The 18,701-nt window shown below is 43.2% G+C and overlaps 1 protein-coding gene across 4 annotated transcripts in view; it reads right to left on the bottom strand.

Annotated features, from left to right (window-relative positions):
• Positions 1–18,701, bottom strand: part of Dclk1 (doublecortin like kinase 1) — a 297,316-nt gene that overhangs the window by 145,673 nt on the left and 132,942 nt on the right. For all 4 annotated transcript variants that reach the window (XM_036190701.1, XM_036190697.1, XM_036190696.1 and 1 more), the window contains exon 4: positions 12,471–12,570. In XM_036190701.1, coding sequence (XP_036046594.1) covers positions 12,471–12,570 — 100 coding nt within the window. The remainder of the gene's footprint in view (positions 1–12,470; positions 12,571–18,701) is intronic.

The raw sequence follows: 18,701 nt of genomic DNA, 5'->3' as shown, positions 1-18,701 counted from the left end.
TGAAATAAAATGTAAACTATGATTCTCAGTTTTCCTACTCATTCTGTTGGCCACTGGCTATGTGATAATAATGGCTGTTTTCTTCCCTCTCAATTCACCTGGGCCACAAATTATCCAGATTAACCATTATTTCTGGGTATATCTGTGAAGGCGTTGCTGGATGAGACTGCCATTTGCTTAGAGACTCAGTCAATGTAGCCATCCTCCTCAATGTGGGCAGGCATCATCTGAACTGACAAGAGTCTAAATAAAGTAAGAACTGGGAGGAATGTCCATTCACGCCCTTCCCTCTCAAGCTTGGGGCATCTCCTTTCTTCTGTTACTGTCCATGGGCTGGGCTTTATACAACTCTGAGGTTCTCACATGTTCACATGGGGATGAACCATGCCACTCTATCATTCAAAAATCTCCAGTTTAGAGACAGATGATCATAGGATGTTTCACTATGACCGCTAGAGCCAATTCCCACCCCCCGTCTGTCTGTCTGTCTGTCTGTCTCTCTCTCTCTGTCTCTCTGTCTCTCTGTCTCTGTCTCTGTCTCTCTCTCTCTCACATACACACACACACACACATCTTAGGAAAGTATGGACAGCTAGGTATTTGGAACACACAAATACAATGGTCTCAGGCCCTTACTTAGCTTCTTTGATTTTGTTTAGAAAACAACACCACAGTGTTTTATCTGAAACATGAATGAGATCAATGTAAACTGTGTTCATTGCTTTTAGAAAGGCCTGTGGTGTGAGGCAGAGTCAACAAATGTTATAATAGGAGAAATGGCACAAAAAGCTGGAAAAATAATAAGAACTCAGGGGTTGAGACAAACCAAAGAGACAAGTTAAGGCTTTATAAAGAATGTGACTTTTGTTAAAGGACAAGAGGGGTTTGTGTGGGGTGAGAAGGAAGAAGAAGGTCTCAGGTTTGTGGGACAGTATGGCCTAAGGTGGAGAAGTTGAAAAGAAGTGGTACTGAGGAGACCAACAAATATCCCTTGGACTAGAGGGCAGGGGTCTAAAGTGATGGCAGCTGGCAGCAGCTGGCCAGGGGTAGGGGGTTGGGGGGGGTAGTTAGGACAGACAGCCTTTACCAGCATGCTAAGGAGTCTGGGTGTGCAATGATCTTTTAAAAAAAAAACAAACTAAACTAAACTAAAAAATCTCAGGAGAGTCAGCCTGTCCAAACAAGGTGTGGAATCACTAGACCCAAGTTCATGGGTCTTTACAGCAGCCCAGGCAGGAGACAGAGCTAAGACACTGCCCGAGCACTGCCGTTTGAACAAAGACTTGGCGTTAGAGAGTGGGTATCAGAGGTGATGACAGATGGCTCCATGTTCTGGGTTCTGGTTCTGCAACTTCTGTTAAAGAGAATGCCAATGCCAGGGACTCACCCAGGAAACCAAGAGGGTGATGCAAGCTGACAATCTGACCACCAGGTGATGAGTCCACGTGTCGGGGGTACTGAAGTGTCTGTGGCTGTGGAATAACAACGGATGTGTCCAACTAGAAAGACAGACATATGGCTGCTTAGCTCATATGAGGAATCAAGGCTAGACATGTAGATCGGGAGGCAGTCAGTGAATTTGGAGGTTAAAATTTCATAGTCGAATGTAGACAGACTTAGGTTTGAACTCTGCCTTCTATATTAGCTAGCTGTGTGGCCTCAGACAAATTATTTATCATCTCTAAGCCTTAATTTCCTTAATTGTAAAATGGGGAAAATTACACATACTTCAAAAGGTTCTGCTTATTGCTTACCATCTGGCGGCCATTTGTCACCATCATTGTGGGCCATCACCATCATTGCTGAAGCTATTAAAGTAGATGAACTTGGCCAGGAGCAGAGTAATTAAGTAGAAAAAAAAGGGATGCAGAATGAGTCTCAGGGAACAGTCACTAAGGATCTATGGCAAAGAGCAAAATTGGAAGGAGCCCAGACGCAGTTGGAAATGCACAAGACCAGGATGCAGAACACCCCAGAGTTCCAGGGGACAGTCTTTCAAAGAGGGTATAATCAGAAATGGTACACTCCACAAATAAATCAAGGAGAGAGGAAGGAAAAAATTCAAACGGTGGTCAGAAGGTTGACATTACTTATTTGATTATTAAGTATGTGGCAGGTGAGGGGGCCAGTCACAGATAGGATGAGATTCCAAAGGGAAGTTTCGGGACGGAGAGATGGCTCAGTGGTTAGAGCCACTGCTGCTCTTGTAGAGGACCTGAGTTCAGTCTCCAGCACCTTTGTCAGCACCTTAGACTGCCTGTAAGTCTAGCTTCAAGGATCTGACGCCTTCTTCTGGCCTTGGTAGGGATATGCACATGTGCGCTCTCTCTCTCTCTCTCTCTCTCTCTCTCTCTCTCTCTCTCCTCTCTCTCTCTCTTTCTCTCTCTCTCACACACACATAAAATAAAAAATAAAATGAAATGGAAGTTTCACCCAGACCCCAAGGAAGTAAAAACTAGATTCCAAAATGAACTCTGAGCTGGATCACCTTCCAGAAATTTCCGAGCATCTATAGATACACACAGCCTTTGGGCCTATTATCCACTGCAAGGGTGCCAAAGGCTTAAGCCTTTGGAGAGAGCAGGACCTTCAAGAAAGCCTTTCCTTTTTAATATAGTCTCTTGGTGATGTGAGGGATGAAGCCTTACATATGCTAGGAAAATGCTCCACTACCCAGCCTTATTAGGAAGAGTACACAGACAAGTGTGAGGGGAACCCCACCATTTAAAACAGAGGCCACTCTCTCCTGCTGCATAAGAAGGGTTTCACAGGAGACAGAAAGCACTAGAGGGAAGTCTCCATGAGCAGCAGGGAATGGTAGAAGTGGAGGGGTGTTTTTACATAGTTTATTTCCCCTGAGCATTTTGTAGCAAAGGACCCCTGGCTGCACTGGGTGGCCTATTGGTTGGGACATGGGATGAATGAGTGATCTGATGGATCTGAGTCTGCCTCGAGTTCATTCAGATTCATTCAGATTCTTCCCAAGAGGATCATCTGAGGCCAATGGGGAAGTGAGAGCTTTAGAAAATACTTGCTGCAAGGGAGGGGCTTGGACCTGCCTCAGCTGAATGTGCCGGGCTTTGCTGACTCTCCAAGGGAGGCCTTACCTTTTTGGAAGCCAGGATGGATAGGAATGGGCTGTGGTTGGGTGGGGGGACCATGGGAGCTGCGAGAGGAGGGATGAGGGAGGGATCTGTGGTTGGTATGTGGAATGAATAAAATTTTCCTAATTAAAAAAAAGAAAATACAGCCAAAGTCAGAAGACACTGGATGCTAATGTCACACATCAGGGAAGAAGGCTGGAATCCCTCTGCCAGAGTCCCTGAAGAACCCCAAAAGACAACCAAAAGAGAAATTGACTTTTAATAATCAGCGATGGACTGGGGAATTTAGGAATCATAGCATAGTCAGTGAGGGTGTTCACCTCTCTTTCCCCTCTGTCTGCTCCACTCCCATCTCACACAGTCCTGGAGAGAAAGACAGAGCAAGGAGCTTGTGAGCAGAAAGTAGAGAAACAGGAACTCTGCCATTGTCCCAGAGAAGAGACTTGCTGTGTTAGACCCTCTACAGGTATAGGGAAAGAAGAAAGAAGTTCCACTGTGAGGGGTTGTTACATAGAACTTGATGTTTGCAGTTCTGAATTACTTAGTACTCTAGGCTAGAAGAGTCCAGAACATTTCTATTACCCTAGGAGGGAGCTGGCCAATCTAAAAGGTCAATGGAGGGCAGGTTTTTTAAACAGCTGATAAAATCCCATAATCTTTTGTGGTTAATGTGGCCTAAAGTCATATAAAAGTGAGTCAGAATGAGAAAGTGAAGGCTTTGAGGGTGTAATTGATTGATTCTGGCAGATTGACAGAGGAAGTCAGCCTCGGTGACTCAAAGAACTGGGAGAGACAGCTGAAGGCATCTGCAGGGCAGGAGGAACCTGGGCTTGGCTGTAGGCTGAGGGGTGAGAGGCATAGCCAACCCACTAGACCAATGGGACGGGAATGCTGGGAAGATGAAGTCACAGTGCAACAGAGGATTAGATAAGATCAATCATGGCTCCTGTCCTTCAAAAGACAAGGAAAGAGTAGGGAAGAGGTGTGAAGCTTTAGAGGCATTTCGCTGAAGAAAATAAGAATGAAATTTTATAGTGAGTGATATTGATTCTCTTGGTGAGCTGGGAGGGCAGCTCCCTCAGGATAATGACAGGCATGTGGTTTTTAACTGGCAGGGCAGAATCTAGGAGAGCAAGTCAATGCTAGGAAAAAAAAAAGACTAATTTTCATTCAATAAGGATGAAGTAATTATTTTTCCTAGGGGGTAGTGGATTGGCCTTGTGTGACACTGTGGGTGTCACTCTCAGAGGGTTGCCACTGAAGAGGGTTGGGGACCTGCTGCAATGCTGTGAGGAGGACTTCTGTGAAGCAGAAGAAGGGGAGAGATGATCCCTGAGACTCATCCTTCAAGGATTCATGCTTGGTACTATACTCTGTTGGGTTTTCCATTTTACAGTGCATCTGTCAGTTACCACGATCAGAAGACCATGGGCACAGAAAAGAAAAATGTAAAGAGCGATGGCATTTGTGGTCTACTGCCTGGATTTCTGGTGTAGAAATGGTCTCATGGCAGCCAACGGACTAGCCTGTGCTTGACTTAGAGTCTGTCTCCAGAGCATAGCACTGTAGCCCTATTCAGCTCCACAGCATAGCAGTCAACGAAATCCAAATATTACTGAGCTCCAAGGCTTATATCTCTATTCCCATTAAAGGAATGTGTGGTCAAGAAAGTCTTCAGCACTTCCTTGCTGTTTTCTTTAAAATTTTTATATAAACAGTTTTTTTCATACAATATATTTTAATTCTGTTCCTTTTCCCTATCTCCTCCCAGATCCTCCCCCACCTCTCTACCCACCCAACTTCATGTTCTTCCTTTCTCCTCTATGTCTAAAAATAAAACAAATATAAACACATAAAACAAATAAAAAACAAGACAAGGAAAACAACCTAAAAACCTAAAATCAAAACAAAATAATTAAAAGTAAAATAAAAACTTAATTGCCAAATGCAAGTGGGAAGAAGAGCCCCCCCCACCCCCAGCATTCACATCCTTTATTCAGAACTCAGACAAGTGACCCAACCCTCCACTTTAAATATTAGGCTGAGTTCTACAAACCCAAGCCAACGCAATGGAAAATGAAGAATGAGCGTGCCAGATTTGACATGCTCCTTAAGAAGATAATTTTTGTTGGTCTATTCATTCCTAGAAATAACTTCTGAAACAGTAAAATGGTACATCTGGGAGAAATCTGCCCACAAGACTCATTGCGAACCAGCCTTGTAACCCAATTAAAGCTATGAAGAACTATTGGTCTGCTGTGAGTCATTAGTCATTTTAACATTATACTCTCCCGAAGGTATAAAACCCATGAGAAGCAGCAGAAATATTTAATATTCTGGGTCAAAGTTCAACGCTGAAGAGCTTCTGGTTCCTTTAAATGTGAGCAACATTCAAGGTTAACTTGAGACATCCTGTTTGATGCCTTTCTACCTATAGTTATTTGTTTCTGGCACTCTTTCTGCTGCATAATGCATCTATAAATAGGAGAGTTTATTGAATAAATGAAAGAAATATTACATTTTGATAGCAATAGCTTCAAGCCACTTTACAGGGAGGCCTGGTCTTTATCTAAACTTCATTTTTCTCAGTATTTTCAATGACTCTGTGGCTTCCAATCTCACCAGATCCAGGATGGAGCCGTGGGAGCACCAGAGATCTCTTTCACCCAAACCAATATGGACAGATGGACACACACACACACACACACACACACACACACACACACACACACACACCATTGCCAAAGTCAGGAATCCTGAAGGCTGTTAGTTTTCAAAGCCTGACTGCTTTTTCTAAATGTGCTTTTTTTAAAAAACATTTTAGAGTTCCCCACCAGAGAACGGTGGGGCTCCTCTGAGGCCTGCCTCATGTCTAGCATGGGACAGAGTGAGGAGAAAGCAACAGAAACCACCTTCTAAAGAATAACCAAAGCAAATCTTAGTGGCATTTGTATCCGGTGAATTCCTGTAAATGGGTGTGCCTGAGTCTGGCTGAAACCTTCTGGGGACTTAATTCAGTGAAGGGAGACTGTTTGGAGGTGCTTTGACATTTATTATTTTGTTTTAAGTTCATTCCAGCCTCCTGGCGGAGGGTAGATACAACATAGGAAACAGGATGTGGGTAAAGACACCACACAGATAGAAAGAAGGGCCTGGCATTTGGGTAAGGCCCATGCCTTCCGAGGCTAAGCCAATGCTATTTCTGTTACTGTCTGTTTTAGCCCTAAGAGCACTCAGAGATAAGCAGAGTGATGGAGATCGTCACAATGAATGGTACCTACTACAGTTTCTGTCATCTCATTCAGATCGAATCCATGAAAGTGGTCAGGATGGAGCAGTTATAGGAACATGTCCAACTAGGCAATGGGTACCCAACACCATGGGAGTCTTCATGAGAAGCTGAGGAAATGTCCCTTCTAGAAAGATGCTCATATCCGGGAAGAACACTGCATTCCAGATGGTTATGTCAGGGAAAAAAGCTAGATTTATTATGTTCTGCTGATATGAGACTATGCATGTGTGTGTGTGCACACATCACACGTCAGAGTTCTTAGAGAAGTCTTCAACCTTCATAACCTTCAAACTCTGCCTCACGTGGTGACAGACACGTATACTCGCAGCCCTCTGGAGGCTGAGGCAGGAGGATCTAAAGCTGAAGGCTAGCCCGAGATTTATAGTGAGTTTATGGCTAGTCTGGTCTACATACTGAGACCCTACCTCAAGAGAAATATAATAGGACTGGAGAGAAGGCTCTGCTAGCATTCAAGATCACTGGCTGCTCTTTCAGAGGTCCTGTGTTCAATTCCCTGCACTCATGTGGCTGCTTACAGCCATCTGTCAGTTCTGGGGGGATCTGATGCCTCTTCTGACCTCCACAGACACTGCATGCATGTGGTGCACAGACTTACAGGCAAATAAAATACTCTCCTACACACATTTTCTTTTTTATGAAGTAGAACACTACACAACTACCAAAACTTAACTATATATTTGTTCTATTCTTTAGTTCTGTGCTGTTTATGTGTATACAGATCTGTATGTACACATGTATAAATATAATTTATGTTTCATCTCTCTTACTTTAATAAGAAGACATGAAATATAGACCTACAGAACACAGGAAATGGACCAAATCACATATCTGACATTAAGCCTGCAGTTAAAGAAAAGCAATTTTCACACATGGCCAACAAGAGCAGTTCGCCTGGGAGCTGTATTTTCCTAGTTTTTATTTCCATTTGAATCATAGAACACAGTCTCTTGTTTATACTCATTCAATTTGACTTCCTTAGATAGGCTGGACTCCTTGCAGATTATGGCATCAGCCTCCCCGACCCCCACCCAGAGGACTTCAACCACTTAGCTTGGTGTGGTCAGATGAATATTTCTAACTTTGCTAAGCCACACAGCGCCCAGAGCAGAACCCTGTAGTGTGATGACCAGTGGGCAAGCACAGCCCCTACCTGCAGGGAACTAACAGGCTTTCTTTCAATGGAGATTGTTGGATATCAGCTACACAACAGTATCTCTTGGATTGGCAGCACAGTCAATGAGACACACAGGCCCCTGTGCCTGCGAGAGCACTTTCTCAGCTTAGTCAGAAGGCTTCAAGGGGACCCTGGCCACCATGGTGCTGAAATTCCCTGACAGCATTTGTTCAACCCATCACACGAAGGGCAGCCCAGGGACAGCTCTGCTGTTAGGAACTCTGCTACTAGACATATTGATATCATTGCACAAAGCCAAGGACAGTGAATCAAATAAAACTCCAGGGGCTGGTGAGATGGCTCAGTGGCTGACAGCACTTGCTGTTAATGCGGAGTACCTGGGTTCAATTCCCAGCACCCGCATGGTAGCTCACAGTTCTAGGTGATCTGATGCCTTCTTATGGCCTTTGCGGGCAGTGCATGAACATGGTACACTCAGTGCCCTTCCAGTAATTATAAAATGTTTTAAAAATTAGAGGAAATAAATTTGGTTCAACTAAAATCTGGATGGCTCTTACCAATTTCCATTGTGGACTGAGATATTCTTCCCCAGAAAGCCTTGTTTAAATGCCAACTTCTGATACCTGTGAACTGAAGCCATTTGGGGAGAGGGTCTTTGAAGATGTTTTCAAGAGAAAAGGAGGCCACATTGGACAAGGATAGACCTTTATCTAACAACAGACGACCTTGTAGGAAGAGGGAAATGGGATAAGCATACTGAGCCATGGGAATGAAGGAGGCAGCCTGGAGGGTGTTCTCACAGGCAAGGAGTGGAGAACTGACTGCCAAGAGCAGCCACTAGGAAGGAGCAAGAGGGAGGGAGAGATTCCGCCTTGCACTTGGGACAGTTCTCTATCCATGACTTTATTTTGGACTTTCTGCCCCAATAGCTGCACCACAGTAAGTCTCTGGGTTCCCCCCAAATGTTTATTTATAGTTGGTACAAAATAGTGACTGTATTTCTGGGATATAATGTGATGCAATGCAATGTGATGTTTCAATACACAATATAGAGTGATCAAGTCAGGGTAATTAGCCCATTCACCACCTCAAATATTTCTCATTTTTATCTAAAAAAAAAATGAGAAAATGTGAAGTTGGAGACATGAGTAGGGAGTTCCTGAAAGGTGGGGAGTTTGTAAATGTGGCTAAAATACACTGTACACCTATATGACAGTCTTAAAGAATAAGTAAAAGCATTTCCATCTTTTTGTAATAACATTCAAAATCTTTTCTAGTGCTTTCTGTTGCTCTGGCTGTCTAGTTTGTGGAAGTTTGTATGGCAGCTTTAAGAGACTAATGAAATACAAGAGGCAGAAAAGACATAAGCTTCAAATAATGATTTCCTGACATGAGTTGCAAGATCTCAGGAAAGTAAGAGAGATTTAGGCTCTCAAGAAGGCAGTTGGCTGGACAGTAGAGAGCCACCCATGACAAGACCACATGATGAGTGGCAGAAAAAGCCATGAAAGGGTGGGGACATGGGCCTTGAGGATGAGGGGCTAGACCAAAAGCTGACATCTAGGCCAGGCTCATCACCAAGGAGGTGATGTGGGCCAGGCAGGCTACTCAAGCAAACCCTGTCACTTCCGAATGGCAATCAGTGCCACACTCAGTGGCTTGTCATCAGTGTCTAAGCAACTCCGTGTTGAGCTTCCTGTCTCCAACTTTGCATCTTCCCTCACTATGTTTCCTCATTATCAATCAGACAGCAGGTGCCACAAGGGGTGGATCTGCCAGCTTCTGCCGGCCTCTATATATAGCACTCTGGCCACCATTTGGAAGGTGCTGAAACTCTCTTGATGGATGACACTCTGCTAAAATGGTTACATTCTGAATTAGAACAAGGAAGGCACCACACATAGCACGTGAAGATAGGAAGGAGAATTTATGGTTCTTCATTACTGATATTGATGCTGTTCCCATGTGGCCTTGGGAACTATGTATCTGCTACAGCAGAAGTCTCCATTGGAAAGCCCCTGTGCAATGTCTGTGGGAGATGGCTGGTGACACTTGGGAACATGTCCTTCCTAATTCTAAGCACATTAGTAGCTGGGTTTGTTTCTAAAGATAAAATAAAAGCACTGCCTTGTTGTACAAGGCCACTTTCTGACACCATTAAATCAAGTGTGGCTCTGCACCAGGAAAATTATTAATTCTGAAGATGTCCCCACATACCTTTAAGGAAGTTTACCATGGAACTGACCAAATACAGCATCAAGCTCAGATACAACTTAGTAAGAAGAGATGAGCTGGGTTCAGTCACACTTAACATTTATAAAAAGATTCATATTTTAATACATTAGCCCAGAACATGCTGTACAAGCACCATGAGAATTGCAGTTGTCAACGTGAGAATTTAGTCTCTGGGTAAGTTCATCTAAGGAAGTAAAACCTCAATTTAGAATTTTTTTTTCTTTAGTCAACGCTCCTTCCCCACCTCCTGTGCCCACGTGTTTCTTCTAGAATGGAGGAGGGCACGCCACACAGTAAATGGATTTTACACAGAGAATTGGGTAGGACATATTTATCAGGAGAAAGAAAGTGAAGAGTTCAACAAAATGGTGTGTAGAGTACTCTCATGGCGTTAAGTGTCAAAAGATAGCTAGAATGTGTGTGTGTGTGTGTGTGTGTGTGTGTGTGTGTGTGTGTGTATGTGCATGCATGTGTGTGTTTATATACACTCGTGTGAGTGTGTGTACATATACTTGTGTTTTCTTTTAAAATATTTTTTATTTTATTTTATATAATGTGTGTTTTGCCTGCATGTATGTCATACACCATGTTCCTAGTGCCCCTGGAGGACAGAAAAATGTATTGGGTCTCTCAGAACTGAAGTTACAGATGCTTGTGAGCCACCCTGTGGCTGCTGGGAGTCAAACCCAGGTTCTCTGCAAAAGCACCCAGGGCTTTTAACCACTGAGTCATCACTCCAGCCCCTACTTGTCTTTAACAAAGCTGAGGAGGGAGCTATGGGAGTGCCCTATCACTGAGCTACACCCCCAAATGTCTTTTGATAACGGAGGGGTTGGGGATTGGTAAATTTTTGTTTTCTGCCTGTGGTGGTGGGCGGTTGAAGCTCCCTGGCTGACAGCATATCTTACCACTTCAGGAGCAGGGGACCAGCCAGCTGTGTGGCTTCCTGAGATGGGCCAGGTGGCAGCAGTGGCCTGAAATCAACCTGATGGCTAGATAAAGAGAACGTAGGGGGAACCAGTGGCTAGCTCTACCAATTTGAAAATAAGCTGTACTCCCGTGCAAGGCAGCCAGGTTGCTCTCAGTATCAAAGCAGCAAGTGGGCTTTCATTCCAGAACACATCTGGTGTCCCAAACCATTCTATCAAAAGCAGCTATTTTCTTTAAATTGAAAGTCAAGGCCATTTATTCTTCTCAAAACCCGTGCTGTCAGCTCTGCATCCTGGCTGGAAACATTTGCTGTTCCACACTGGCAAAGTTGCTCTGTCCTTTCATTAAACATGGTGGGACGCTTCCTCCCTGAGCACATCTTGTGAATGATACATTTACATAAATCCTTGCCCCAAGAGGACATGTGTATCAATTATAAAGACGGAATGTATTTAGAAAAAACTTATTCAGAGGGAGAGATGCCAAAGTAATCCTTCTGTTAGGACCTTGCACAAAAATCAATCTTGTCGTGGGGCACATTCATGTCATCTCCCTATACTTCCACTGAGCACTTGAAGATTTCATGATGGAGGGTGGTTCTCTTTGCCTACGTTCCTAAAGTCACAAAATAGTCCAACTTTAAGTGCACATCATTGATATTATATATGGATATGTCTGTGCTGCTTAATGATGAGGCTATGTTTTGTGACCTCCATGTTTGGGTGACCTAGTATGGTGGGAACATCACATAATCTAGTTAATGAGGTAGAATGGCTGGCTGTGCCATGCCTGAGCACTGTATTATCATGAGGCTCCACTATGTGTCATCTGTCATTGAAAAAAAATATCTACACATGGACCATCACTACACCACACATAACTGATCCAATATGAGTATACAACTGAACTTTAGGGTGAGCCCAGGACAGGACAACACTTGCCATTATCTCAAGCACTTCAGGACTGTCCACCCATTTTGTCAATGTAGCAACAAATTCACTTATTACCTCAAAAAATTTCTCCAACTAGATAGAATTTGAAATGTCAGTGACTATGTAATAGTTCCCTAATTGAATTAGAAGGAAAATTACCCAGGCAGGATGTCCTGGGCAATTATTTCACCTGTGATACTGTAAGATTCTGAGATGACTCCCAAGACCACCCAAATAAATCATTCTGAAAATCATAGCCCTTTACATTAATTTCCCCATTTATCAGTACTCCCCTCTTTATCAATCACCAAGGGTCACATTTAGTTCATTAATGGAAGGAAACTACCATCCTGACAGTTCACAGATGTTAATGACATATAAATTCCAATGTACTTCAGGGAGAGAGCATCAAACCATTTTCTCAGGAATTAGAGGAAGCCACATGAAAGCTCAGTCTAGAAGCATACTCCGTAATTTTATGATTACAAATCCATCCACTATAAACTGTTTTATGAAAATATATAATTAAAAGTGTAGAAATCCACACTGTGGTTCTCTGTAAGGCATCAGTTCAGTTATTAAATGGCTATAAATTAGCCATTAGGAATGTATTCTTTCAAATGGATTAACCTTTTCAATTATCATTTCATCTGTTTTCTATATTAGAAAAATCAAAGAAATTCAAGATATAGGAAAGACAAGGCGGGAGAGGATCTGGAACTGGTTTGATGGCTTTGGAGCTGACATAATCTTGGCCTGGTGCAGTTCATTTTGGAAAGCTGCCTCAAATTTCCCCGGGTTTTGAACTTTTTTTTTCTTACCACTTTCATCTAGCAAGAAATCATCCTGGTAACGGAACTTCTCTGGTCCACATGCAATAAAAATGTCATCGTCACCAAAAAAGTCCTGAAGGCACATCACCTATAAGAGAAAAGCATGGTACTCAGCCAGGGGTCCACACAACAGCAATCACAACACCACCACCCCCCATAGACCACTGCATAAAGCCATTTCCCTCTAATGGAGTCAACAGGGGTATTTCAAAGGCTCTGCTCCAGCATCTGTTATCAGTAAGGAACGAGTTAGTCTCAGGTCTGCAGGAAGGCAGAGAAGGCGACTAGCCCCGGTAACTGTCACATTTATGACTGGATACATCAACAGGCTATGAGGCAAGAGCTCTTTGTTTCCATAACACCAGGGATTCAGCTACTCATAGCAGAGACCCCCCCCCCCTTCCCCCAGCTTCTGAATGTAAGTTCCAATAGCAAGGAGAGCCAATGTATGGCTTTAACAGAGACATGCTTTAGTTGATAACTGATAGCATGGTGTACTCACAACAATCACTAAGAAAAACAGTATATTAAAATAACTTGTAGACCCATTCTGTCTCTAGTTGAGATAAAACTGAAACCCTTATAAGAGGAAGGGCTTAAAAAAAGGAGTTTTTGATGAGGTTTAGATACAGACACTAAAGAAACTCTATGACTTTCTCTCACATTACACTGAGCACTAAAACTCTCAGCACCCTACCCCCAATTACTTTTCAAGACGGAGGATCAAGCCCCAAACTTGTACACATTAGACTGACACTCAGCCACTGAGTTGTGTCTCTAGCCCTTGTTTGTTTGACATAGAGTCTCACAACATACCTAGAGCTAGCCTTGGACTGTCCACCCTCCTACCTCAGATTCCTTAATGCTGAGGTTATAGCCTGGAGCCATCATGACCTTTTCCCGGAATCTTGTCAGGTGAAAATAATTTTTAGACTAGACATGGTTGCGTGTGTCTATCATCTAAGCACGGGCCCCTGCTGAGGAAGGAGGACCACCAGTTTGACTTCAAGGATAGTTTGAATATCCCAGTGACATTCTGTCTCAAAAACAAATAAAAGGACTCCATGTAGTCTATTCCCAAATGAGAACTCGAAGGTAAATGTCACTTTGCAGTGAATTATGGTCGGCATGACTCATTTGTAAGCTTGAAGATGCTTTTCTACATTTTCTGTTCATCACATGGGTTATGTTAATGCTGGGATGCTGCTGAATCCCATCCATTCCTGATTTCCTTTCTCCATGTGGGGGAATCGTAAGGTGACTCTACTTCACTTCTCTGTCACTGTGAAACACGGATCAGAAACAAGGTGGAGGGAGAAAGGCTGTGTTTGCCTTGCAGGTTATAGTTCATCATCAAGGGAAGGCAAGGCAGGAGCCTGGAAGCAGGAACTGAGATGTGGAGGGACACTGTATGCATGCTGGCTCCGGGGCTCATGTTGGCTACCTTTCTTATATAGCCCAGGCCCACCTAAGGAAGGCACTGCCCACAGTGGGCTAGGCCCTATTGTATCAATTAGCAGTCCAGAAAACGCCCCACTGTCATGCCCACAGGCCAAGCTGGTGGAGGCAGTTCTTCAACTGGGGGTCCCTCATACGAGGTATGTCTAGTTGACAACAAAACTCACCAGGGCAAAGTTCTGCAAAATGAGCCTTTTGAGTGGCATTTTCCTCTGGGTGCTTGGGCACCAAAGGAAAACACGTGTGGAGGGTGAGATGCTAATGCCCTGAGGTTCATGTCTGCATCTCTCTCATTTGCAGTTCAACCATGGGTGCCTCTGGGGCTCTGCATCTTTGCCAGGCTTTAGTAGTGCTACCGTGTTACATTACATAAGCTGCGGGACTGAGCGCTGTGAGTTGGGAGCATATGACATTCTCTGCAGCCCCAGTGCAATGGCATGTGGGCTACCGAGGGTCTCTCAAGATGTCCCGTTTCTAAATAACGTCTTGGCTGCAATTTTTTTTAGAGGAAATTTCTCCAACCATTTGATGAGAAACATTAAGTATGAATCTGATGTATTCAAGGCTGTTAAGTGCCTTTTCTGCCATCTAAAGCTTGAGGGTATGGATCATTTAAGTGTGTGTTGGGGGACCCAAGGGTTTCATCACAAACAAGTTAGAATAATCCGATTTCGACTTTCTTTATAAAGAAACCTTTGGGTTCCAGAATGTGTCTTCCACACAACTCTTTTTCTCTCACTCCAGTGTTGGTCCAGTTCATCTTGACACCCTAGCTTTCTCTGTGGGTGCTGATATCTAGCTAACCATTCACAAGGCAGATCTCTTTAATATACATAAGCTTTTAATGAGTGCAAGGTAGATGTAAGATAGCTCATGGCACAAACATACAAAAATGAGTTAGGCATGGGCTCTCCCTCAGGTACAACTGAACACTATCCCCAAAGTGCAGTATGTCCTTAAAAAGTAAGTGGTGAATAGGACTTGTGCCATCAGAGGTCATATGTCCAAATGTCACATTGAGTTTATCCAGCGTGGACAGGTTTCTTAGTTTCTGAACTCCAAATAATCTTGGTGCACTAAAGTGTACCCAAGTTCAAAGAAGAGAGGGGGAAAACCAAGATCCCTGAACTTGTCTCTGGAACTGTTTCTTCTACAGCAGCATGGATTCAGTGTTCCATGCCCCTCTTGGGACCTGTGTGGACAGCCACGGGTCAAAGATCTCAGAAGCTAGGCATGTTGGCACACACCTACAATGCCAGCACTTGGGAGGCTAAGGCAAGAAGATTGTGAGTTTGAGACCAGCCTGGGCTACACGGTGAGATGCAGTCTCAAAATAACGCAAACCAACTGAAACAGAACTCAAGGAATGTGCAGGGGAGAACTATTTATTACCTACCATCTTCCCAGGAAGTCATGTTTTGCTAGCAATATTTAAGTACTAGTTTATTTTCTGAAATGTTTGTGATGGACCTACAGTGTGTCAAGTTCTAAGCCAAATACCATGATTTTAAAAAAAAAATCTCTAGTTTGGGGTTGGGGAGATATAGTTTAGTCTAGAACGTGCTTGATGTATAAACACAAGGACCCAAGTTTAGTCTCTAGAACCCATGGTTTTTGTTTGTTTATTTGTTTGTTTTAACAGGTAAGATATAGTAGAACTTATAATCCTAATGTTGGGGAAGCAAGAGCATGTAGAACCTAATTGATAAGCTTGAAAACATGATAGAGGGTGCTCAAGGAGAAACGGTACCTAGGAATAATCTCTGGTCTCAACAATGTGTACACATAGGCACAAATGTACACAAAAATGTACTCTTATATACATACACAAAATTTCTTATAGCTCAAAAATGTTATTTTATGAAGGAAATACTCCTTCCTTTCTACAGATTCTGCCATATTCATCACAGGCTATCAGGTTACTACTCAACCACACTCAACTGTGTATGCATGTTTTTGCTAAGTGGGTAGATAACCCGGTCAGGACTACACAGCAAGTTCTGGGTATGTTTCCAGCATTCTGTGGATGACCATTCTCCAAGCTTGAGGCTCAAAGAACACAACACACAACAAATGATCCATCTTGGACAGTTCAGCATGATTCTCTTGGCAAGTGGGAGATGAAACATGACAAACTTTTGATGTTCCTTCCAACACTGAGATTCCAAGAATATGAAAAGAACACAGTGATTGCTGAAGAAATTATCTGTCAATGCACAGCAGAAAAGACATGAGGGAAAAGTCATTCCAATGTCAAGTATTGTGTACTCATTTACCGCCCAAGCTTCAGTGAATGGAATTAATGAAAGTGTTGAACTGTCTGAGACTCGGAGGTTTTCAGCTGAGGACCGCTTCGCCTCTCTTGCTTGCAACATCCCACTGGAAAATGGCAGTAAGCTCCATAGATGACATTAAAAAAACAAAGCCATTCCTTATGGGACACCATGACAAAGTGGTTGAGGGCAAAACAGATTTAGATTTAGGTTTAAAGGCAGGTGGATCTGGAAAAAGTGGTGTGTTTCAGTTACCCACACTCTCCTGGGTTGAGAGGCCACTGCAATATAATCCACCCAACGGAAAAGAGTAACAGGAGAGTTTACACCCCATTTTCTCTTGGAAAATGCAGTGCAGGAGTTTCCCTTGGTTTTTCTGAGCACCCTGGCATCGAAGGGTTATAGAAAGTGGGAAAATGTAAAACAAGTTTTGCATAATAATCTGATCTTACATCTACGAAGTGTGAATCACTTTAAAACTTGATGTACTCAAAACTCAGCTTGATTTCCAGCTTTAAAATACAAGTTATGTTTAAGGGTGAAGAACATGCTTCACGCTACAGGGCACCATTAATATGGACCCCATCTGCCCTGAAATTTCTGCTCAGTTGTGGTCAGAAGTATCCATCAAGATGGGGCAGATGTAAGAGAGATAACAAGTTTGAGGAAGGAGACATGCTCAGACTGTGAGGAACTCCTGTCCAAGCCTTCCTGTTTCACTGGCAACATCCTCTTACCCATACCAGATCTCCACGGGATTGCCAGTGTCTCTTCCCCATTCTTCTTCTGGCTGTGGGTTGATTTCCTGCAACATCTCCAAATCCCAGGCAACGGCAGCCCTCCTCCCTGTGGCTGCCATCATCCTGTCTGCCCAGAGCCCAGGGACCTCCTCCAGGGACCTTGGCAGAAGGTCCTTGTAGAAGTCTGATTGCTTGACCTGCAGTCCATCCTGTTTCATTTGTCAGTCTGCAATTCCATATTAAACTATCAAATTCTCTTTCTGTAGCCCAGAAACCATCTCAGAAACCATGGCTTATCATCATCATCCAAAAGTCTGTCTTTAAAAGCTGGCAATCCAGATGCCTTCACATCTGTTCCAAGTCCACCTACCAGGGTCTCCAGTTGTGAACCAGTGTCTGATGAGTAATAAGCATTGTTAGATGGCTGGATGGCTGTGTGGATGGACAGTTTATGTTCTAAAATGAATGTGTTTCCATTTATTTTACTTTCTGAAAAGGGGCTTATTCTTTCTTACTTGTGATCTTTCTTTTCCATAAAGATGCCCCTATTTTGAATCCACCCTCACCTAGACTTGGTCTAAGTCCCTTCTATGGACTAAGGCTCGGTTGAAGGTTCAAGCCTTACCTTCCGCATCCCTCCAATCCAAAGGGACACACCCTTGTTCTGAAGCTGTTGTCATCGTTCAATAAATGTTGATTGACCATTTATTTGATAGCCTCAAGAATACATGTCCTCATCTTTTCTCTCTTCTTTTTCAGTCTAAGTCCATAGACTCAACAATCCTTACAACTCCCAACACAGCATTTGTTGTGAATCAATAACTCACCAAAGGTAACACACACGGTTTTCTACTGATTTTTGCCAAAGGTCTGAGGTGCTGTGTCTGGATTACCCTCTCTCAGTTGTCCTGAAATGAATATTGTTTAGAAAGAAATCCGGTCAGGGCAGAACAGTGTCTCTCCTGGGTGGTGCCCTCTTTGGTCCTACATCTATGCCTGCTCTGGAGCACATTCCCCAAGAGCACAGCACTGCTGGCCAGCCACCTGGGTTATGACTGAACCCCACTCTGCCACTTAGCTCTGAATCTCTCTGTGCCTCAGTTTATCACATAAATCTTTTTAAGGATTTGATGTCTTAAGACCACAAATAAGAAACAAATAAATTCTCAATAAACTTTAGCCATTTTTTTGAGCCAAAAGTATTGTCTTTATCTTTAAAATAAGTATAAACCAAACATAAACCTACTTCAAAAGAATAATTTTTAAATCAGAACCCAACATGGTTATATACTTCTAGATACCACACCCACAGGCTTTTTTTCTAAGTTGATCTGAGCACAGTATAACAAGTGAATGTACCTCATTGCTATGGGAACAAAGATTCTGTCAGGACTGTCATTTCGTTTGATTTTGTCTTGAAATAGGGTCTTACTATGTAGACCAGGCTGGCCTCCAACTCTTAGAGACCCACTTGTCCCTGCCTCTACCATGCTGCCTTTTTAGGATTACTATTTTGATGAAAAGCATGCTTTAGATTTGAATCATGTGGTTGGTGCAAAGAAGTTACAAACACAAAGATGGAATATGGCCCATGTCTCTGGCTTCCCTTTGACTCCCACTGCTTAAACCTCTAGAAAATCATTTAAAAGGCTGCTCTCATCTGGGACCACAATGAGAGTTTCGTGAATCATTGTCTCAGCTCAGAAGCTCACGGGGCTGGGTGTCTGTCACCAATTCTTTCATTTGTG

Source organism: Onychomys torridus, chromosome 6 (assembly GCF_903995425.1).
Source record: "Onychomys torridus chromosome 6, mOncTor1.1, whole genome shotgun sequence".
Classification (NCBI taxonomy): domain Eukaryota; kingdom Metazoa; phylum Chordata; class Mammalia; order Rodentia; family Cricetidae; genus Onychomys; species Onychomys torridus.
This window is presented reverse-complemented; position numbering and strand designations above follow the sequence as displayed.